Source organism: Perna viridis, chromosome 1 (assembly GCF_037379345.1).
Source record: "Perna viridis isolate PV_CMFRI_1.1 ecotype Kerala chromosome 1, ASM3737934v1, whole genome shotgun sequence".
NCBI classification, from domain to species: Eukaryota; Metazoa; Mollusca; class Bivalvia; order Mytilida; family Mytilidae; genus Perna; species Perna viridis.
The window spans coordinates 17,618,760-17,634,589 of record NC_142445.1 but is presented as its reverse complement, the minus strand read 5'-3'; the positions used below and the strand labels follow the sequence as shown (position 1 = coordinate 17,634,589).

General features: G+C 30.7%; 1 protein-coding gene across 5 annotated transcripts in view; it reads left to right on the top strand.

The window, feature by feature from the left end:
* Positions 1-12,402, top strand: part of LOC148627543 (cAMP-dependent protein kinase type II regulatory subunit-like) — a 48,732-nt gene extending 36,330 nt beyond the window's left edge. The window contains exons 11-15 of one of the 5 annotated variants that reach the window (XM_088574531.1): positions 1,807-1,867; positions 2,209-2,277; positions 6,414-6,505; positions 8,134-8,173; positions 9,619-12,402. In XM_088574531.1, the coding sequence (XP_088430657.1) occupies positions 1,807-1,867; positions 2,209-2,277; positions 6,414-6,505; positions 8,134-8,163 (252 nt within the window). In that variant the 3' untranslated portion in view covers positions 8,164-8,173; positions 9,619-12,402. Of the gene's footprint in view, positions 1-1,806; positions 1,868-2,208; positions 2,278-6,413; positions 6,684-7,448; positions 7,614-8,133; positions 8,406-9,618 lie in introns of those variants that run through there. The other 4 variants (XM_088574513.1, XM_088574541.1, XM_088574551.1 and 1 more) reach the window with 4 other exon arrangements.
* Positions 12,403-15,830: the final 3,428 nt, after the last annotated feature.

Below are 15,830 nucleotides of genomic sequence, written 5' to 3'. Positions count from 1 at the left end.
GCAGGAATTCTTCATTTTTATTTTTCAATCAACATTTTATTGTTATTTTGCATGCTTATGTGTATTTAAACCCCCCCTTTCAATGAGTATTAAGAACAGTGTAGAGTTCAAGATTACCCACTCCATAGAAATATTTGATGTTGTTAAGGTAGTTCAATTTAAAACTCTAAATCTTTTTAATAAAATTTAGGCTTTTTTGTGTACTTGAGCTTGAGGTTATAAAATACAAGTTAGTTGTATGTAACATTAAAAATATTTGTTTAAAGGGTTCATTTTATTCCAAAGACATTAAGTTTGAAGTCACTGAAACATTTTGAAATGTTCTGTTAAATGTGTATTAAAACTGGATTTAAAATTTGAACACATAAATAAGTTTTCTGTAAATGAAGTGTGAATAATTGGATTGTTGAAAATAATGCTTTGATAAGTTTCTTTTGCCATTTAAAGATATAATGGTATCTTAAATTCTAAGCAGATATATAGTAAATAAATAGTGATTAATGTTAAAGATTTATGCCTGTTTTGTTATGGATAAAGGAATCAAGTTTAATACTTGTTTTGGAGAACATATGTACTTATAATTGTTTGAAGTGTTTGGTAGTAAGAGAGATCGATATATTTCACATTTACTGTTACATCAAGTATCTTTTCTCCTTTCAGTCAAAGAATTGTCTCCACTTTGTAGAGTTATCTTCTCTTTCTGTTTTAGTTTTTTTTTTTTTTGAGAAAAAAAAAATGTTTTAGTATCTAACATTTCAAGGTGTAGCCAGATATCCACAGTTTAGTTGAGTTTTGCACCTTTTGCTAGGGAAGAAAAATGAAATATAAATGGAAACTGGAAACTGGTGGTTGCTTTGGAGTTCTATTGCAGATGAGATATTTTCTGAAAAAGTAGACTTTTTTGCAATGTTTCATACATTCCAATGTGAAAGGCTTTTTTTTTAGTGACTATTTGACTTTAATGTGAAAGTGAAAGTAAGGCAATTTTTTACTATGTTAAATTGATAGGTGGATTAATAGTGAAATAGCTAAAAATCTAACTGGTAAGGCCTGTATGAAGTAGGTGTTTTCCAAGGAAGGAGTTTGGTAGTTTCAGGCCATGAAATAAAAAAATTACAATATTTTGCAGGAAATCTGCCTAATTTCATTATTTTTTGTGTGTGCAAATTTTAGCATATTTTTGCATGGTAACCATATTCAATGAGGGTATTATTTTTTTTCAGAAAATTTTTACTGCATTCTGAAGGCCTTGGTCTAACTGTTTCTATGTATAAAGATTTACAGTTGTTTGGCTTTTTTTTAAGTGATAAATGTTATAAGGCATCAGATTACAAGACCAAAATTAGGCAGTTCTACAATACTGTGGAGTGGTGGCAAGTAAATTATATGCCATATAATATTAATTTTTGTATTTTTGAAGTTTTCAAGGAAAAAAAGGGGTTTTATTTTGATGAACTTTAAAGGTTTTATCATAAAGTGAATATTTATAAACCCCAGCTTGAGTGCTATAACATCTGGTTGATGCAAAATGGTACATGTATACTGGTAAATTTGGGTCATCAGAATTTTTGGAAGCTTCCTTACCCATTGTGGTTGTGTTAAAGCATGTCTGTCACTTGGAGGACTAATTCTTTATGATGTGTATTTTAAAAGTAGTTAATATTTCATTGTTTTCAATTTTTGTAATATTTAGAAGAAAGAGCAATTAGCTTTAGTATTCTATTGAGACACTTAGTGTTTAATTGAATATATCAGTGCTTAAATTAGTCAAAGCAAAATGGGGAAAAATTGAATCTTTCATTTCAGGCTGAACCTAATGGAGATGAAGTAGAGGTTAAGAGGTATTCCAAAGGAGGATATTTTGGAGGTTTGTAACAGTACTGCAAAATTTGTACAGACAGACATGTATGCTAATAATTATTTTACTGAGACTGAAAATTATGTCCTAAAATTTCCCCCCATATTTTCTTTATTTTAGCTAGATCTGTTATGTAAATGGAACAAGCTATTTTTAGATATCACATTTGAAAGAAGGTGGTATTTTATGAAGCAGTAGACTTATTTTTTTTGTTGAGGTATTCTAATTTGGTTTGTGTGCTCTGAAACTTATTTTGAATATTATTCATCAGTTAAGTAGAACAGTAAGATTTCAGTGTATTATTCCATTTGATGTATAAGTACTGTATCTTATTACATTATTTCCTTCAGAACTTGCCTTAGTAACACATAAACCAAGAGCTGCCAATGTATATGCTGTAGGAAAGGTCAAAGTAGCAGGTAGGTATAAATAATCAATGCTTTATAATTTGGGGTATTGAGGAAAATGGAATTCAGACCATTTGTTTGGAATTTTATTCTATGGCTCAGCATAACCTCAAGAATTGGTACAAATGTACTTTACTAACAACAATTCCTATACAGTATTACATTCATTAGGAGGAAGATTGCTTGATTTGGTATCAGAAATGGGTGTAGAATTTAGCTTTGGTTATGTTTGGGATGTGATATCTTGGATAATGGGTGTATTAGACAAGTGTTTTTTCTTTCACAGTGAAATACAGTGAGGTTGTTGGATTTATCCTGTTCATACACCTCATGAATTACTTTAAACCAGGAAGTTTCTGATCTCTGTAACTTTATCTTGTCTTTCCCCAGGAGGAACTTGGATCTTCATCCATGACCTTGAATTATCAAAATTTCATATTAATCATCATTATAATCAAGATTATGAATCTGTAAAGAGTTATGAAATATTCACATGAATAATCCAAATCTCAAATCTAAATTGTCTGAATTTATTAAGTTAATTATTCCATGAATCAGAGAGTTATGAAATATTTACATAAATAATCCAAATCTCAAATCTAAATTGTCTGAATTAATATAATATGTCAATTATTCTGTGGAAAAATGAAGTGCAAATGTACCTGTTTTGAACTTTATGGATGATATACTTAATAAAATTATCACATTTTTTTCACCAACTTTTTGATTAAATCATACTTTCATATTTGTTAATGTTGTATTACTAAGTTATGTACATGTTTTAATGATGGATTTAAATCGCAGTTGGAAAGAACTAAACGAAGACCATTTATTGCATTATTGACTCTACTTATACTTGGCAACTATATTCAAGTTTATGTTACAACATTCCTGGTTGAACAAGAAAATTTAGTATTGGTTTTATTGGATTTCACATCTGAACCAATAAAAAAAATTCGCAAGGAGACAATATGTTCAATGTACTGCTGATTAAACTAACATTGTCTTATATTTACACTCTCAGATATGTAAACTTAATTAGTTGTAGTTTTAAATAGTTTTGAATATAATGAAATGCAGTTGTTCCTTAAAACTGTTAATTTTAAAAAAAAATTTTGCATAAGCATTAATGATGACAACATTATCATTGAATTACATGCTGACTCTTGATGAAATCAGAAGCCATGATACACTTGTGTCCATTAGTAGTTTTCTTACTGAATTCTCCTTCAACTGTAAGATTGATAGGTTCTTAAATGACTCTCCCTTGAAAATCTAGGGTTCCTTTCTCAAGTGGATCACAGTAGAACAAATGTAGAGACAAATGAATTTTCCTTAGGAGTTGCATTTTAAAAGCAATCCACACATAATAAGGAAGAACACTATCATTAATTCCCACAACTATTATTATGATGTTGTTTTGCCAAAGCACTGTTTACTTTTAATCAATGTCAATTTGCCAAAAAAAAAATAAGAATCATTTGAGGAATGTCCTTCACTACAAAGCAGTTGTTTTTGAATATTGTTTATTTTGTTTTGTCATATGGGAGTTTATAAAATAGGGGGAGAGGTTCGGCATAAGCTTTAGCCTAGCTGTTTAAAAATTCTTGTTGACCATAATCATGATTTCTAAAATGCTTGTTAACTTCAATTAGCATTGAATAATATGACAAGGTTTTTCATGATTTGATTATAGGTGTCAGCCTATAGTGATTAATGACAAACAATCTGAATATACTGGAACCCTTTTGTTGTGACAAATTAGGATATCTCTTTATATTGATTTTGGTTATTTTTCTGTATGTAAAAAATTGTAAGACTGGGAACATCTAATGATGTAGCTAGGACAATGTTAGTTGTTGATGTCAGAGGTCAAATAAAATCCTTTTCTCAGAATTTCTAAAGAACATGATTTTATAGTTCTGTTAGATTAGTGGATGACATGAAGGATGAATTTAGATGAGTACTGGGATATTGATTACTTTGTTGACATGAACAATTCTAGTATAATTCTTATAGCTTCATTTTTCTTCCTTGGTTCTGTTGATTCTATGGATTTATCAAGTAATTACTAATATTTAATAAGAACTAACTGCGGTGTATAATTTTAATGTCAGATGTAGAGAATCATTGATATTAAAGCTGTATAAATATAGCAGGGGTAATTTTATGATTTCTAAGAACATTCCTCAATGAAATAATGATATTTAAAAAGTTTATAGTTATAGACACAACCCTGAGTAAATTTCCTAATAAAGCCCACACAGATTATCTTCTATACATCTTCTGATGTTATTTGTACGTCATTTATTTTGATCATTTGTGATATTTATGAGGCTTCTAATTTTCCTCATTCCAGCATCAGAAAGGAAGATATTGTAAAAACAAATGAATCAAATCTTGGATGGCATTTTCCAATTACAGTCAAGTTAATCTTTCTTGAGTTATTTTGGTATTATGTAGATGGCTTTTAAAGATGTTCCTGTTTGTTCAGTTTATGATGATTGTCTATAAATTACATAAGTCTTAGTGTTTGTCTCAGAAATAGGCCCCAAAAAAGTTTCTTTCCTGCTACACTATGTTCCCCTTTTTGTGCTTACCCTAAACAATTTTATGGCCATTTTGGCTCAAGCAACATTAAAGTTAAGGTTATGTCTGATCTGTCAGAATAAATATGATAACTTTTGTGACAGATGAATGTTTTACACTAGACTACCACATATCTCCATATTTGTATTGTAGGATTTTTTTTTTTTTTAAATCTTCTAATCACATGTTTAGATTGCTTAATAATCTTTAACACAATAAAGGTTTATATAGATTTTTATATTTAGATTATGAAAACAGTTCTGAACTTGTCTTGAATCTTTATTTCTATGAAGACCACATTTTCATGGTGTGTTTGTAATGAGAACTGGTACTTCATAGCATATCAAGGTACAAAATTATTAAAATTGATAGAACATAAAACAGACCTGCATATATGGATATAATTCCTATATGTAGTACTATCAAGTAGGCAACAGCTTTGTATGAGTGCAATTCAATAAGAGAAGTGCCTGAAATTAAAAGACATATACTGGTATATCTGATATATTTTTGAATTTAATTTATGGTGATAAGGGTCTAATAAAATTTGTATTTGCAATATGCAAACTTCTGGTCAGATACCAACTTTAACTCATGAATATAGCCGATCAAATTTAAGCTATCACTTGTTCTTGATGTCATGGCCTATTATATTGTTGATGGTTAGATTTTTTTTTTTTTTCCAAATTGTCCATTTACACATTATGATATAAACTATATTTGCTGTTCATTTTTGTCAGCCCAGATTCTTTCAAATTACAGAACAGAATTTCACGAAACTTAGTACTAGTACGCAGTATGGATGCAATAGGTAGTTAAGCATATTACTTGAAATTTTGATCCTTCAGTTTTTTTCCCCCAGGACGTGTTGCGAGGGGACTTGGCATTGCTTGACAGGCGTCCGTCCGTCCTTCTGTCTGCGTTTTCCGCACTTTTGTTTGTAATGCTTGTACCAAATATGGTTGTTTTTGGTATGTGGCCTTATTATGAAGAGTTACAGATTAAGTTCAACTTTGGTTACTGTTTAATAATTTTTACAGAAGTTATGGCCCTTGGAAAATTGCAGTGAATTTACAGTTTTCTGCACTTTTTTTGTAATGCTTTCGCCTATTGATTTTATAATTTGTATGTAGTCTTACTATGAAAATTTACAGATGAAGTTCGACTTTGGTTACGGATGAATGATTTTTACAGAAGTTATGGCACTTGAATTAAAGGTTTTCCACACTTTTTTTTTCTGCGGGGGACATTGGAATGCTGTTTTTTTATTTTCATGAGTATTTTGCCCCTTTGAACTTAGTTTTCAGAAGTTTATGACCAAAGCTTCTTGTCATTGCAACTCTCTACAGACTACTATACAGAAGTTGAGAACTTTGTATGAAGTAAGGTCACAGTATTTAGCTGTGCTGATAAGTAAAACCCCTCCCATCATAAATCAAAACTGTTTATTTGCACAATCAATTTACCTTCAACCTTAAATTGACCCCTCCATCGATATGGTGAGTAGTGGTATGTTTGTATGCTCACAGTCATTAATCCTTGAATGTTGCATTTTACAGTGTTAGATGTACAAGCATTTGAACGTCTGCTAGGACCATGTATGGATATTATGAAGAGGAACATAGATGAATATGAAGAACAGTTAGTACAGGTATTTGGTTCCAAAGCCAATGTACATGATTTGCGATAGATTCCTGCAACAGACATTATCACTCATGTTTAGTTTTGAAGGCATCTTGAAGAAAGAAGGATATTCATTTTCATTTAGATCATTGTGTAGTTATGGTTCTTTGATGGTGCTGGCGTGACTTGTTGCAGTTATGTAATTAATTGATCTGGACATGATATTCCACCTAGCATCAGTTTAACAAATTTAGTGTTTGGACAGATAATTTGTCCCCAGAAGATAACTTTATACTTATCTTGTTTTTGTCTTGGTCAGTTTTCTGTTTACTTGAATAGGGCAATTTATCAAAGTTTTTAAAAGTATGTATTGCTTAGAAATGAAATGCTTCACACTTGTACATTTACATGATAAAAGACAGATCACAATACAGTGGAACTAGTAATGTTTTTCATCCTGTAAGCAAAATGTTTTTCAGAAAACGAATTTATTGTTGGAAACATTTTTGTAACTTTTAATGCATTGTAATAACATGACCAAGATTTTCCTCCAAGTTATATTACCAAGTACATGTAATTCCCAAAATGTTTCAAAAGCCCACATGTGTTATATTTGGCCACTATCATATTCTATATTGGTAAAGCCCACATGTGTAATATTTGGCCACTATGATAGTGTATACTGGTTAAGCCCACATGTGTTATATTTGGCCACTGTCATAGTCTATACTGGTTAAGAACAGAAATAATAGTGTTAACAGTATAGTCTTTCTAACCACCAAACAAATCCCTTTAGGTAACCTTTATGAATTCCAATCCTAGACAATTACAGTTTATAGTATACTTTGATATTAATGTGAGCATTAAATATTAAGGAACATAAACCCCAGGAGAAATGATATTTATTACAGTAGACACAGAATTAGTCTATAATGTTTAGCAACTGAAATGTTTTGTATGTGTAATTCTAGCTCCAAGCCCAACCCATATAGCAGTTAAAGGTAACCACAAAGCAACACTCTTATGATCCCCTCTTCACTACACTACCTCTCTAATACTTTTATTATTTGGTATAATCTACCTCAAAATTGTATTTTATTTAACAGTACACTTTTTCAGTAGAATCAAGACATTCAAAGTAGTAATAAACATATACATTTTTAGAATTATTAAACTATAGATAATCTCCCCTACCCCTTTTTTAATTTTTACATTTTCAGGAAGCTTTTTCTGTATTTTTCTATTTTCATTTTAGCTTTGAAGCTTAAAAGAGACGTAAACAAACCAGATACATATACTGTAGAATGCTTAATCAGTTCAGAAAAAAAAAACAATTGTAGGACCAATACTTTTAATGCATTTTGTATATTTGGACATAGAAAAATTTCAGCAGCAGCTGGACCTTCTGGTAGGAATTGTGGTCTTAATCTATTAAAGTTTTCTTAAAATGTTTCTGTATAAAACTGTGTGGATTAAATTAAAAATATATATTAAGGAATTATTAGTGGGTTTGTTGATTAATGCACCCAATAACATCACAGAATTCAGTCTGGTTTGTCACATTTCTGATTTTGTGTGTTTCACTCCCAAATAAAAATATACATTTGCAAAAATGCAATGTAGATGATTTTAGTGAATATTTTGTTTATTTTGCAGCTTGACTTGGTTGATGCCAAGCCTCGATAGTATCAGTAATGTAAGATTTTCTATCTTCTAATTGGTGTAGTCTTTATTTTTAACCATGATTTTGATATGAAGGTCAATGGGATAGATTGTAGTATGTCTTAAATGGCATTTAATTCACCTTGCTTTGTTTTGATTTTGTAACTACAACTACATTGTTTTTAAAATGAAATTTCAAATGAGGAATGGTAGGGGTAAATAAAGAGGAACACAATACCTAAACCTTTTACACCAAAAAAAATAAATAGACAGTTGTTAGCTTGACATAGAATGATACTCAGATGTAGAATCAGTTCTTATTCTATTTCCTGAAAGTACAGTACCGCATTGTACAAATACAAAATTATTCAAACAGGAAAAAAGTTACTTAGATTTTAAATCTTTCCATACAACAATCAAGTTCACTGAACTTATTTAAAAAAAAACATCAAGAAAAGATGGGCATTTTTTAGGACTTGTCTATCATTCCTCATCAGTTATTGCAGTTTAGCTAAGCCTATGTTGTTCAATTTTAATACACTAAAAGTGTGTGAAAAAAAATCTAAATTACAGAAAAGTTCATAAAGACTACTTCTTTGTACTAGTAGCTTTTAATTGCTTATGTATAGCTAACTCTTTCAATTCAAAATGGAAATTGAGTAAGTACTTCATGCTGGTGTTAAAATATGAAGTTCAGTGACCTGAGTATCAAATGAGTATGCGTTGTGATGTACCCCAATACAACTGCCCAGTTCCCTTTGATTTTGTCTTGCTGCAATGTTTTTAGAATTAATCCGTTAAGATTTACTATACTGTGTAGTAATTGGTTCTTCAGCTCCGTTTTCTTTCAATGTCCTGTGCAGTTTAAAAGCAATTTTGTTTTGGTAAAGAATTTAATTTAAGTTTTTGATGATATATACTAGTATGATACATGACAGGTTAAGGAGTTATGTTTCTTGATTAAGTTGTCTCTATGGAAATGCTTTATTCACTACCAGCTTAGTTTGAATGACTAACTGACTGACTCTAGTATAGGAATGGCTCAAATACTGCTTTGGGCATCTGCATTCAATTACAATACTACTACAATTCTGTGATCTAAATTCACTATTGGCTAGGAATATATTACTTCAAATTCTATGAATTAGCCACCTGTGTTCCCCTTTCTTCTTTTCTTTTAAAAACTTTTCATGAAAAGATAATCTTGGTGGATTTTAGTAGCACATTTTATTCATTTGTTTTCTTTTTCTGTCTCATTCCTGTATCTTGAATTACAGTAGTGTTGTAGAAGTTTATTATTTTAATATATTTGGATACATGAATATAATTTATTTAGGTTCATATTTGTCTCTTGTTGTCTGTAAAAGTATTTATTACAGTTGCATGACAAAAGTTTTATAAGCTATATATCTGTAGAATCAAGTATATTATAGATCAGAATTAGAATTCAGATATATTGTTCTGAATTTCATTTTACAGATGGAAATTTTAGGCAATATTCATCGAAAAGCATTGGACTGTTTGGGAAATAAGAAGCTATTCAGATCACCGGGAGATTGAAGTTAGTGCTGAACATTTGATTTCATTTGTGATCTCTGTTTCATTTTGTATTTTGCTCACCAAGCTGGTCATACGGTGCTGTTGTAATGTACCAGAGTTGTTCTGTAGGAAACATATTACAATACCTCTTTTTTCTGCTTCCCTATGTGTTTGAATGACATTGCATTTTCAATGTGTTGCAAGCATTTATGTAAGTTTTTTTCCTGATGCTCCACTTAACTGCTTATCTCTATAGACTCTACAATAAGTATAATTGACTTTAAACTGTTCTCTGGAATCTATCAGTGAAAGTAGGCCTGGTGATATACAAATTTTATCTTATGTCAGCAGTGTACTAGGATTCGACTTTCCAACATATGAGGCAAGCACTGTTTTGGTGTGGGAATTTTTTTTTAAATTATGTTCCACTTTCCTTTGGCATGTAGAAATCTTGATTTTTTTTAAAGGATTTGTTTAATTTAGAAAACAGACTTTAATTGAGGAAAAGTTAATCTTTATTTGTTTTTGTTTTTTCATGGAAAAACCCTAGAACACTGTAACAAATACAAACTACTATCTGTAAATCAAAACTTAAGTCTTCAAACTTTGCTGTTGATATTATTAAATATTAGTTTTATATATCTATTAATATCAGAGTAGAATGACAGTTAGTTCTATCATATTTCAAAACTGATTGTTTTCTCTTGCTGTGTATTATCCTGTAGTTGTGAGATACTGTTTTGTTTAGTAAATATATATATATTTTTTTAATTTAAATTTAATTTTGCACCTTGTGTATGTTTTTGTACTGTAAATGGTTAAAATAATACCATTCCAGATGGGAAAACTATTCAGGTGATCATATTTACTGTCATCATTCATGAGAAAACTATAAAAATGTGTTCTAGTCATATAGATGGTTGAAAAGATGTTTTTTTCTTCTCAGTAATGATGTTGTCTCATTTCTGGAAATATCTGAATTATGGAAATGTTATTAAATTTATCATAAGTATGAGTACTTTAGCAGATTGTATCTTGGAGGAAAAAATGGTAGTAATGGTAGAACCAACCAGATGCTTTCGGAGGGAATTGAATGGAACCCATGATCATATACAGAATTGACTCTGGTTATAGAAATTGCAAGAAGAGCTACCAGATTATGAGATTTTACAAATTTAGTTGTAACATTTTCATTTTTCAGTATTACCAAGACTTTGATATGGTCATCTTGTTTCAAAACCTAATACCAAACTTGCCATAGAATATTATTCCATCAATTGTGATAACTTGCTATTGTGTTATGTGTGTGTTGAGATGTGTGTCAGTGAATGTTCTATTTAACAGGTATTTTTGTTTTGAAATACATGTATGTACATGGAATTTTTATCAGATGTAAAAAATTGATATTAACAGTACCTGAAATAATCTTTCAGTAATTTATTATTTAGGAAGTTTGTTTTTTTTCTGTTTTGTTTATGTCATTTACAGTAGAATACTATTACATGTATTAGTTATTTGTGGATATTATTGAGAATGTCTTATTATATGACTAATTTGGTATTAGTGGACATCTATCCACAACAGATATAATACCTTTAGATCTGAGCTTAAAAATTAATTTTCAATTATTAATATAATAATTAATATTCACATTATAAAAACTTGAATATTAGTTTCCAAAGTTAAAAACTTTGATTTTGTTTTGTGCTTTAGTTGATTTTTAAGCATGTTTATGTTTTTTTGTTTAAAGGCTAATTAAGCCATTGTATATAAAGTTAATAAAAGTGCTGTAATCAAGGAAGATTAATGCCAAACATTTTCAGTTATTATTGTTAAAGCATGGCTGTTTCCATTCTCTTTATCTTTTCTGAATGGACATTTTATAGCCATTTAGTTCAGAATAAAACTAACGATATTTACATAAAATGATGATTACATCATGTTCCAGTAGCTTTAGTTGGAAATATAACAGAAACTGATTACTGAAATAAATGTACTTCTGTAGTATAGATAGATGGATTATAGGCCACAACAAGGTATTGTTTAATATTCCCAAATCACCATTAACTTAACCTTCAACAATTAAATACATGTACAACTTTACTTCAACTGAGATTTCATAATTTCCATGGCATTTTTTTTTCTTTTTATTTAAACCTAAGACTTATCTATTTTCCAATTTTACAGTGAGGGAGTATTATTGCATTAACTCTGTTGTTACCTTAATGAAATGTTAATGGAAAGGAGATTTTTATAGTTTGTTCCTCTAATATATTATAGTGTATTTAATATTATTTTGATATTTAGATACTTAGTTATAGTGCTTTATGATTTTCACCCAAAGTATTGGTCTGTAAATGAATGTATAAGATAACATGGAGGGAATGGTTTAGTTCCTTACTTACCTGAATTAATGCTGAGTTGTCAACATAATTTATGGTCATTTTTTACATTATTGAGATAAAAAAATGTTAAAATTATTGGTTCCTACTTGAAACAATTGTTTTATTAGAGAAAAAATATTAGCATGACAATATTAAAGTTAAATAGCTATAAGCTGAAATAATTTGCTTCTGTGAAAAGGCATAAATTTGTTTTCAAGTCTTCATAGTTTGTTGTTTACATCTTGCATACTTCTCACATGTTATTGAATATATTCAAAAAACATCATTACATAGGGAAAAATGTAAAATCTTCATTTGAATAAAGATCTGACTTATTGTTTGTTGTAGTCTGTTTTAAATAATTACCATATTCTACAAACATGCCATTAGTTTGGTCTGTTTTTGAACTGTTGGGATGCATTTTCATGGTACCAAGATAGTAAGTGGATTACATTTCAGGTAAAACTTTTTATTTTTTCCTTGGTAATTAATAATATTGTACATGAAGCTATAGAGAAAACTCCCTTGAAATTACACAGAACATGGTAATTAGACTGCAATTTCTTGAATAATAAAAAAAAAAAACAATTCAGTACAGGTATTTGGTTTCAAAGAATCTTTTTTTTCAATAGTTTTTAGAAATGTTTTTCTTTGAATGGCTTTGTGGAAGTCTTCTATTTTGAGAATCAATTTTGTGCATGGTCAGAGTTATTATACTTACTATTCGATGATGGATAAATGCCCTTATTATACCCTTTGAAAACTAAGTAGTTACATAGGAATCCCTTGGTCGAGGTCTGCTTTTCTGTCAGGCCATTTACGTTTATAGTTGAATTCCTTTTCTGTCTAATGTACTTTTTTAAAAGAAAAAATAAAAAAGTTTTAGGGTTGGTTAGTAAAACAATTCAGGGTATATAGGAAATACCTTGGCTGTGCACAATGTTTCCATTCAAATATTTACCCTGTAAGCTTAACTTCATTTGAATTGTTAGGCAGAATTTGGACCATATGTGTTGGATGGTGCAAGGTACCGATAATTAAACCCGTTGCTTATGAAGGGAAACATCCGCTCTCTGGATTTTACTTTTCTATGACCGTTTACGCAGTTGTAGTATACTACTTTCAGTTAAAAATTGTTGAATATGTTTGCTGTTTAAAAGGGAGATGATTCAATTGATACTTGAACTCTCAAGTATGCATTGGAATAGTCATAGTATAATCTAGGTAAAAGATTGTTAAATATTGAGGAACTAGGTAATGGTTATTTTTAAGGTCTTTCTGAAATTCATATGGTATGGCACTGTTATCGTCCGTGTCGTCAGTTTTCGTGCAATAACTTGAATATTAGTTGTTTGAATATCGTTATTAATATTTTACAAGGGTCCAAACCACAAAAGCTATGCTGTATTCGATTTTGGGAATATGATCAAACCGCTCGGGAATTAGGAGCCTAAACAATATAGAACTTAACTAGTATAGTTACCTCAGTAAAGCGTATGGAAGTCCATCATATTGTGCCACAATAGAGTATTTTATACCACTAAGTCTGACTAATCATTTTTGACCCAACTGTTCAGGGGTTGACTGGTGCGCTCGTATCATGCTGTGCCCTGCAAAGCATTTTATTGAATAAGGTGGAAAAATATTGAATTCATAAAATACATATACTAGCAACTGTATAACTGAAGTATAAGCTGTGCCACTTACCACAACATTCTATACAAAGGTCAAACCAAAATTTATTTTTGGGGTTATGACCTGAACCATTTAGGAATAATGGGCTGCAAAGTACAAAAAAAAAAAATTAGATAAAAAAATAATTAAGAAGAGTACGTTTTTTTTTCATTTCCAAACAATAGATTTGGTAAAAGTATGGGACTCTTTGAAGTTGAGCAATACGTTCCATATCACAAAAGAATGGTTTTAGATGATTTATGGGTTTTAACCATTCTTATTTAGTAAACGAGATCAGAAGCATGTGATAATTGTTCTTATCACCAGTATCCGTTGTTACACACGATGAACTAATTTATAGAATTCATAACTTTAATCAAACCATACAACCTCTTAGTAAACGTCCGCATGATTCAGTCCGAAATTTAAAATTTGAATTGTATTTTATTCAAATCCAATAGCAAAGCAAATCTGGAAAAAATCTAACAGAACAAAAATGCCACAAATTTGAAATCAGTTATGATTTTTTTATTATTGTTATTGTATTAGTATTACCCTAGTAGTGTGTCATGTGCAGAAAAATGGAGGACCATCATCTTAAACAAAAATCTAAACGGGTTTCGTATGACTTCGTTCCCATTTTAGGACCTTTTAACCAGGGAACGAAACCGCTGAAGCTTTATTCGTGCGACTTGAATTACGCAGAAATTCACTTTCAAATGAAATGAAGTCTTATTTTATGTTGAAGAATCAGATTGATTAACAATTGTTACCAAAGGGTATGTTTGGAAATTTAAACGACTAAATGATTTTCTTAGGGAAACTTCATGTTCAGTGATTATTTGGTTCGGTTGACAGAGATTACAAGACAGTAAGTGACATTTTCTCGTTAGTAACGTCGACCAAAAGGCAAGGGCATTGAAAGAAGTTGTATATCTAAAATAGGACGGCGGGCAGGGTAGACAGGGGTATTGGGCGAGAGAAAGGAGAAAGGTACACCCTGTCTGCCCCTCATAAACAGGGACTTTATATTACAATCTACTATACACTCCCTGTCTTAAACAGTAATCAAGGGAACCAAGGTTATAGCGGTAATCAAAAGAATGTAATCCACGGAGAAAGACCAGACATGAAAAACAGACATACACAACAAAGAACATAAAGTAACTAAAAACATGCATACAAAGTAACAAAAGCAAATGAGCAACATGGACTCCACTAAAAACTGGGAGGATGGACCAGGTGCACCGGTAGGGTAAGCGTCCTCTGCTTTTCTAGAAACACCCGCCGAGTTGTTCATAAAAAGTCAAGTCCGGAGTAGACGAAAGAGGCAAGGAAAACTATGGCACGTTGAACAAATCAGTTTTCATGGCGCAGATAGATACACCGTAACGATCCACGAGTTCATGATGACGACCATAAAACTTTAGTAGTGATGACTTCAATCTTGTAGCAACATAACCCTGCTCCAGAGGAATATTTGTTAGAATTCTAGCGCGATACAAAAAGTCTGCGTAGTCTCGGCAAGCTCTGGCATAATGTATGTGTTGTGATAAGAACACTCCATACGCAGGTGCTGAAGGGGTGTTGCCACAGATGAAAGGAAAGTTGACAATTTTGAATGAAAAGTCTTCACGTTTGTCGTATCGTAAAGTTTGGTCAATAGTTTTCCTTTGCCATCGATTTCTAAGTGTATGTCAAGATATGAGGCTGTCTGTAGTATCCTTTATCTCTTTGGAGTAGATGTGATGTATCAAATACCCAAAATTAGGATTGTTTAAAGATAATACGTCATCTATATAGCGGAAACTTAGATTAAAAGATCTAGCTAACGATAGGTTTTCTTTCGGATCAGATCAACTATAAAGTCAGCCTCATAAGAGTGAAGGAATAGGTCAGCAAGTAGAGGAGCACAATTTGTTCCCATCGGAATGCCGACCGTTTGTTGAAAAACGCGTCCACCACACTGGACAAATATGTTGTCGATTAAAAAAATAGAAGAAATCATAGGTTTTAATGCTATTATATTCTGATAATAGTCTTGAACTGATTGTCTCAAAAATATCTTTCGAATTTTTCAGGATCCACATCGAA